Source organism: Sinocyclocheilus anshuiensis, unplaced genomic scaffold, assembly GCF_001515605.1.
Source record: "Sinocyclocheilus anshuiensis isolate Anshui unplaced genomic scaffold, SAMN03320099.WGS_v1.1 scaffold154, whole genome shotgun sequence".
Taxonomy (NCBI): Eukaryota; Metazoa; Chordata; class Actinopteri; order Cypriniformes; family Cyprinidae; genus Sinocyclocheilus; species Sinocyclocheilus anshuiensis.
This window is the reverse complement of record NW_015546101.1, coordinates 2,698,187-2,705,882: the sequence shown is the minus strand read 5'-3', so window position 1 is coordinate 2,705,882 and position 7,696 is coordinate 2,698,187. Positions and strand designations below refer to the sequence as shown.

The window sequence follows — 7,696 nt, the reverse complement described above, 5'->3', positions numbered from 1 at the left end:
ACACATCGGTGGTCTCCTACATCAATCGGCAGGGGGGTCTGCGTTCGCGCCCCTTGTACAAGCTGGTGCGCCAGATCCTTCTGTGGGCTCAGGGGAAGCTCCTCTCGCTAAGAGCAGTTTACATCCCTGGGTATCTCAATCAGGGGGGAAGGAATTTGGCCAGGTGGAAGTTGATCTATTTGCGTCGCAGGAAACGACACACTGCCCACTCTGGTTCTCCCTCACATCCAGCTCCACTGTAGGGATGTAACGATTACCCGCGAGCCGGTTGAAAATCGATTCGTGAGTTGAGTGAATCGTTACATCCCTATTTTCCAGTATTTATACAAAATATTTAAAATCACTGTATATCTTTGGAATGAATGGAAGAAACATATAATACTTTTTTTTTCCCCAAAATCAGTGAGTATGTTGTATAGCCTTCTCTGGAATGCAAAGCATCATGCCAACACCGTGCACGTGCCGTTCCTCGTGGCCAAAGTACAGTATGGTCTTTCCATCGCTGACCATTTTCCCACTTCCAGTCCATCTCATCTCACTGATGCCCAAAATTTGCAACTTATAGTTGTTGAATTCCCGAGTGAGCTGTGGCAGTTTTCCAGCCTGATAATGTTTGCACATTCCATGTTCCAATGTTAGTTAAGTTCTTAGCAGCTAGAATCTGGTTCTTTATCGGGACCCGGACTTCCTTTCGACTTTTCTCCGACTCCGTCATAACGTAGGGCAAACCTTCATCTTGCTGATCATTTTTGTTTGGTTTGCTTGCTGTTTCTTTAGCAATAGTGGTTTTACGGGGTAGGGTTGCTAGCCCTACGCCCAACCCTCCTCCTTTTTTAACTGGGCTTGGGACCAGCTTGGGCGGTATATAATTTATTTATAAATATATCAATATTTATATATTTTCCAGTAGGGATGTAACGATTAACCGCGAGCCAGTTGAAAATAGATTAAAATATGTGACTATTCAAATCGGTTGAGATGTAGTATATTATTATAGTGTTATATTTCAATTTCACAAAGAAACGTGCATAATTTTGTCCCAAGCAATAATAAAAGGACACATTTAATTTATAATTTGTCTTAAATCTCATTTTGTAAAAAAAAATAAATAAATCGTGAATCAAATCGAATTGTGAAATCAAAATCGTGAATCGAATCGAATTGTGAGTTGAGTGAATCGTTACATCCCTATTTTCCAGTATTTATACAAAATATTTAAAATCACTGTATATCTTTGGAATGAATGGAAGAAACATATAATACTTTTTTTTTTCCCAAAAGCAGTGAGTATGTTGTATAGCCTTCTTTGGAATGCAAAACTAATGCAATTTTCTTTGGTATGCTCTAGCTTAACAGACAGCTACAGACATGCATTTGTGTACTTATCTTCAGTTCTTTTCAGGCTTACAGACCAAAAATTGATTTAAAATTAGTATTAATTGTTCTAATGTTTTGCTTTTCCATAAGAATGGCTTGTTTTGCAGTATTCTTAAGGTCAAAGCTGAGCAAACATCACATTTCCTTCTTAGGAAGTGACCTTGAAGTATTGTGACATGGCCTTTTGTGTTTCTCAATGTTCTCTGTCTTCGATTTGTCTTGTTTCTTCAAATTTGAATGGCATATCTTAAGAATCCAGTTTGGGCTGTTACTTCCTGACATGTCAAAACAAAGTTCGTTTTTTCTTTTGTGAAAGGAGAGTATTAATGAAGCCTGTTTTCCAACTCTCTCCTTGCCCTGTAGTAGTTACTGTCATAGTTTCTGGATATCGTACCATTAAATACAGAAAATGAGTGTCTTAAAAAAAGATTTGGGAACCAAGATGAAGGGTGAGTGTGTGAGAATGGGAACACAAAGGTCCTGATTATATCACATCTTTTTGAGACTGAGTGAATGGTGATGATTGAGACTGAGGAAAAGGAGCTGACAGCATCATCAGAAAAAAAGGTGAGATTAATGAGGAAAACAGGAAAAGGAAGTCATTATACTTAGAGAATCAACAAATGTACTTCCAGAATAACACTAGCCACAGGCCTATATCTAAACAAGTGCTAACATGCAGTTGTTTCCTTAAGGAGCTATTTCCACTTAATCCGACCCTTAAAATCACATTTATTAGTGTAGCCTATAGGTTGATTCTGTAGTATTAAATAAATGTTTTTTTCTTATACAAAAATAGCTCTTGTAGGCTAGTTTGATAAATATCACAATTCATGATTGATATTTAAGCATTTTAACACAAAAGTAGAGAAAGAGGTTGGTGTGTGTACACTGAAAATACAAATGTTATCCTAAAAATATACTTCATGTGGCAACATCTACATTTTTTATTTTATTCAAGTTAAAAAATATTATTGAATTATTATTATTATTATTACATCACTTGATCAACCTGAACACATTCGGTCACACCAACTAAATCAGTAACAGTTGCAGGTTACCATGTTACTTTATTGAGTAGAGCAAATCAAATGTACATGTTTGGACCTTCAAAAGCAAAGATGTTGCTGTGTGTTCAAAGGACATAAGTTAACAGTCTCTAGAGAAGAAAAAAAAAACTAGAGGAAAAATCTGCTCACACATCCCAGCACCCCTCCTCCAACTACAGCTCCGCCTGCTGTCTGAGAACATGCCACCCACCCTCCCTCCCTCTCCTCCCTTTCTCTCTCCCTCTCCTCCCTTTCTCTCTCTCGCTCTCTCTCTCACTGCAGCTTTTCCTCTCACCATTACTTCCATTGTGGTTCAACTCTGAACTCTGGCATCATCTGTTTGTGCTTAAAGTTTGCAGCATGTGCCCTGACTTTCCTATTCCTTTTTCACTCTTAAGGTGTGGTCACTTTAGCAAAATTTCAGTTGTCAATAGTGTGGCGATGTGTAGTGCATAGCTAACACAGAAATTAATTTCAAACCAAGCAGCTTTCTGATGGTTCGATCCGCGTGAACAGTATAAACTCTTTGGGAAATTTTGCACTCTCATCCGAAATTTCTTATGGTGTGGATTTCGGCAAATTTTGCAGGCAAAAAAGTTCAACTGTCTGTTGTCAATAGTACTGTGATATATGAAGCACAGCTCACACAGAAGTCACTTTGAAACCAAGCAGCTTTCTATTAGTCAACGTGACGACTCCATGTGACCAACTTAAACCCATTGTGAAATTTGCTTTTGGAAATTTTCCAGTTTTGGTTGAAATTCCTGATTGTGTATATTCCCATTGAAATGACTGGATTTTTCCCCTGAAAATGTGCTGAACGAGGTCCGCACTTTTACCCCGTCCACTCCTTCACTTCCTTTTCTTACCACCTTTGTCTCATTCTTCTCGTACTCTTTTGTTCACAGTCCTCCTTTTCCCGTTGTTCTCCATCATACTTTCCTGTTTTTTTTTTTGCTAATGTCTTTTTTTTCCATTGCTCATTTCCTCATGTGACATGCCCAGCTTTCTCTTTCTCTCTCTCACTCCCTTTTTCACTGGCCAAGACCCAGATGTCTGCTCTTCGAATTAACGGAAATAGCAGCTGCATGTGGCAACTTTCTTTGCACTCACACATTAATTCAAATACTCTTTCCGAGACTCGCTTGCACTCAGACAGAGATGCAGACAGTGGAGTCAGTTCCTCGATCCAGGGGGCCAGTAAAGAGAGATAGGGGTATCTTCAGTGTATTGTGTCATAAGACTCTCATTCCTTACAGGAAGCACCTGGCCTAGAAATATCCTTACAATATTCTGCTTATTCACATGAGTTATTTTTAGACTACATGAAACTTGTCTCTAACTTGTTACACTCTTCTCAGCTAGTCAATAGTAGAAGCAAAAAGAAAGTGGTTTGTTTAAAGAAAAAGTGAAAGTGTGATAGAAGAAGTGAGAGTTGGTGTGTATTATGTAGCTGTTCAGTATGCTAGTCACATCGTAGCACTCCATTCAGGCCTGTCACACTGAAAAATGGCCTGGTGGCAGTTCCTTTAGCCCCTTACCCATCGCAATTAAGTAAATGGAATCAGGACTCGGTCAGTCCCCTCCCACACCACCCCACGCTGCATTGATTTTTTTTTTAATTCTCTTGCAAGGGAATGGGCACAGTCAGTAAATGACAGCAGGACATTTAGATGTTTTAAAAACAAAATTTAATTATGCTCTGGAGAATGAGATTGTGTTACCAGCAGCATTAGAGTTAGAAGTGCCCTGGGTGTGTCTTTGTGAAGGCCAGAGTATGATAGAGGGGGCTGGAAGGACAAGATCAACTGAATTTGAAGAAGAGATGGAGAAACGAAGACTCCCAGAGCAAGGAATTAAAGTGATTTTAAACCAGTGATGCTGAACAGTTCTTTGTAGTGTGCCTACAATATAAGTACAATATCATGAGCATGCAGACATTAACAATGCAGTAGTAATTATGTACTGTTAAACTTGTAGATGGTTTGATTTTGGATAGGGAAACTCAACAGGCTCTGTAGAGGTAAAAACATGTTTGCTGTATGTCCAGTATCTGCTCTGCATGGAGTGACTGACAAGAGAATCAGTGAATTGATTAAACCAGCTTTCAGAACAGTTCACAACATTGGATTATTGTTTTGTTTTTTTAATATTTTTCTGGTGAGGATAAATAATGTAGCTAATGGTGTTAATAAACAAAACAAAACATTTAAATAACAATGGGCAAAAAAATGATAAAAAATAATATACAGAAGCTAACACGCAAGAGTGAACGTGTTGCCACAGTGAAAGATACAGTTGCAGGATAATTCATGCTCACTCATTCTGCGTGCTGAGTCACAGCGATTTCAGTGTGTGTATGGCTGATTGTTTCTTAAGAGAGTGAGTTTCTGCTCTTTTTCTCACTCTCTGTTCGCTGCCATTTGAACATCCACACAAACACTGCTGCTGCACCCTAAGGCCTACTGGGTTTGCTATTGTTACAGCAGTTATCATTCAGCCTGTGTGATGTAAACACTGGGAAAAGAGGGAGTTTTCTTTCCTTCTTTCTTTTTCTTTCTTTCTCTAAGAAAAAACTGTGGAGTATTTAACTTAGTATTAGTATTTAAGTTTTTTTTTTAATTCTCTTTTTTTCCTTCTACCAGTGCACGTCATGTTACATAAGATTCCTGATTTGCTGTTGACTTGATGTTTTTTTTATGTGAATGAGGGAATGGAAACAAAAAGTTAGGATGACTTCCAAATGTTCTCCAGTTTTCCTTCAATTTAAAGTAAACTTACCACCCCATTAAAGTGAGCACATTGTGCCTGCTGCTGGTCACGATAAGTACTGCGCCCTCTGTATATTTAAAAAGCATTTAGACTGGATGACTCGTCGAATATAGTTTGGTTGTTCAGTGTAATTAAGCACCTCTTTATAGCTCACTCTTTGATCCTAGTTTTGTTTAGGGATCTTGGATTCTCCTTTATGATAACACACATCATGCTTTCTTTCTTGTAGGTGTCTACATCTTGATTGCTGTTGGTGCTGTGATGATGTTTGTTGGATTCCTTGGTTGCTATGGAGCCATACAGGAATCCCAGTGTCTTCTCGGAACAGTGAGTAACAAATCCTGGCCTCTCAGCAAATTCCTCAACTCACATGATGCCAAACAATAACCGGAAGTATATTTTAATGGACTGACTGTAAAACCCCACTGTAAAAAATAAAAAAACGGTTCAAACAGTTTATATGGCTTTTTTGGTTGCTTTCATTGAATTATTTTAGGTATTCACTGAACTTGTTAAGGTGCCATGACTTGATTTTATGTCATTATTTTTACACTACAGTTCAAAGGTTTGAGGTAAGATTTTTTTAAAAGAAATTACAGTTTCCACCAAAATATTAAACACAACCATTTTTAAGCATTTAAATATTAAGAAATGTTTCTTGAGCTTATTTATTGCTTTTGTCACTGTTATTGACATTGGCAATTCCTACTTACCGGTGAATATTTTAGTGAATTTTTATTTCAGTCACACAGAAACTTAATCCACATTATTGTTAATTACAAATTCAGTGACAAACTTGTGACCATATACAGTACACATCCCTTTTCTTTCTCCCCCACAGTTCTTTGCCTGCCTGGTCATTCTGTTTGCCTGTGAGGTTGCTGCTGGAATCTGGGGATTCATGCACAAAGACAAGGTCAGTTTCTCTGACGCACATGCATACACATTGTCAAGCTGACACATAAACATCTGTTTACATATTTGTAATTATTCTTGATTTTTTCAGATCTCCAAAGATCTGATCACTTTCTATGACTCTGTGTATGACAAAGGCGTTTCAATTACAAACGGTGAGCAACAGCAGGCTGCCGCTACTGTCTTGAAGGTCTTTCATGAGACTGTAAGTAGTCCTCACATTCTGAGGAGCACAACATTAATCAAGCTAACACAAACTCCTCTCAAACCAAATAATAGTCCAGATGTTGTAAAGACATATTTCTAATCACTGTCATCTCTGGTTTCAGCTTCACTGCTGTGGCAAAGGAGGCATTTTTTCAGTTACTGAAATGTGGATCTCAGACATCTGTCCTAAAGACATGACAATTCCTGAAGTAATAAGTCTCCCCTCAGTAAACCCTCATATTGAAGAATTCTCATCCAAATCATCCCACATAGCATGACAATAACCTGTTTCTCCATTTTTCAGAGCTGTCACTCCAAGATCAAAGAGCTTTTCTCTGAGAAGATCTATTTGATTGGCATTGCTGCCTTGGTTGTTGCTATCATCATGGTGAGTCTGAGTGTTTGTATAGGGGCCTGTGTGTTACTGTAAGTTATATTCTATTAGCCTCTGATGTTGCTTGCATCACATTTTACCCTTTTTTTTTTTTCTTTCTTTCTAGATCTTCGAGATGATCTTCAGCATGGTGCTTTGCTGCGGCATCAGGAACAGCCCTGTTTACTGAAACAGAGGGGCAAGATAATTACCTTTAAAACATCAGCCAAAAAAAATATTTTGTTTTATATCTACCATTGTTTCTTAATGTAGTCAACCTATCCAGTTCCCGAAGTCTCAGAACAATTTGTGTGCATTTTTTGTTCAAATGTTGCCGTGGAACCACCAACAACTAGTCTGCTATTGTTCACGCTGTAGCTGGTAAAGACCAGTTGTGATCTGTAGACTTACACACACAGAGTACATTATCACATGAAGAACGGATACATTTATTTGCTTGTAGTTATATTTTTTGTGTACACTGTTAAGTTCTGCTATTGCTATTGGTTAATATCATTCTTTTCGTATGTACATGTATAAACTGTATATATTTGCAGCCCTGTATGGCTCTTAAGCATGAATCTCATATTGAACACTCCTGTCCATCTTCCTCTCTGAGACTGCTGTTTGTATGTTCACGTTTCTTCCTGAGAAACCACTAAATAAACAGTGTTAGCTAGGTGATAGAGAAAGTCAGAATACAGTGCTTATTGGAAGTGAGAGTAAAAGGATTAAGAATGTTAAAGACCCAGGTATACTTCATTTTCCGCGTTCCGCTCAGTCTAGCGCGCAGTTGAACGCGCAAACCATTCAAAATACACTCAATTGACAGCGCTCGCGTGCGCACTACCTAGTGGACCTTCGTTTCCGAGCTCTCAAATCAATCGGGCTGCACGCGGACAGTTCTGGTGAAGAAAATTCCGTCACGGACTGTCAGCGAGCTGGAGCGGAACTCGGACAAGGAAAGTATATTTTCAGGCTTAAAATTATTTAAGTTGTCGAG

The 7,696-nt window shown here is 38.4% G+C and overlaps 1 protein-coding gene across 1 annotated transcript in view; it reads left to right on the top strand.

The window, feature by feature from the left end:
• The window catches only part of LOC107700472 (CD81 protein-like), a 41,689-nt gene extending 34,304 nt beyond the window's left edge, over positions 1–7,385 (top strand). The window contains exons 3-8 of the mRNA XM_016502133.1: positions 5,428–5,525; positions 6,040–6,114; positions 6,205–6,318; positions 6,443–6,529; positions 6,625–6,708; positions 6,821–7,385. Of these exons, the coding sequence (XP_016357619.1) occupies positions 5,428–5,525; positions 6,040–6,114; positions 6,205–6,318; positions 6,443–6,529; positions 6,625–6,708; positions 6,821–6,883 (521 nt within the window). The 3' untranslated portion in view covers positions 6,884–7,385. The remainder of the gene's footprint in view (positions 1–5,427; positions 5,526–6,039; positions 6,115–6,204; positions 6,319–6,442; positions 6,530–6,624; positions 6,709–6,820) is intronic.
• The last annotated feature ends 311 nt before the right edge of the window (positions 7,386–7,696 follow it).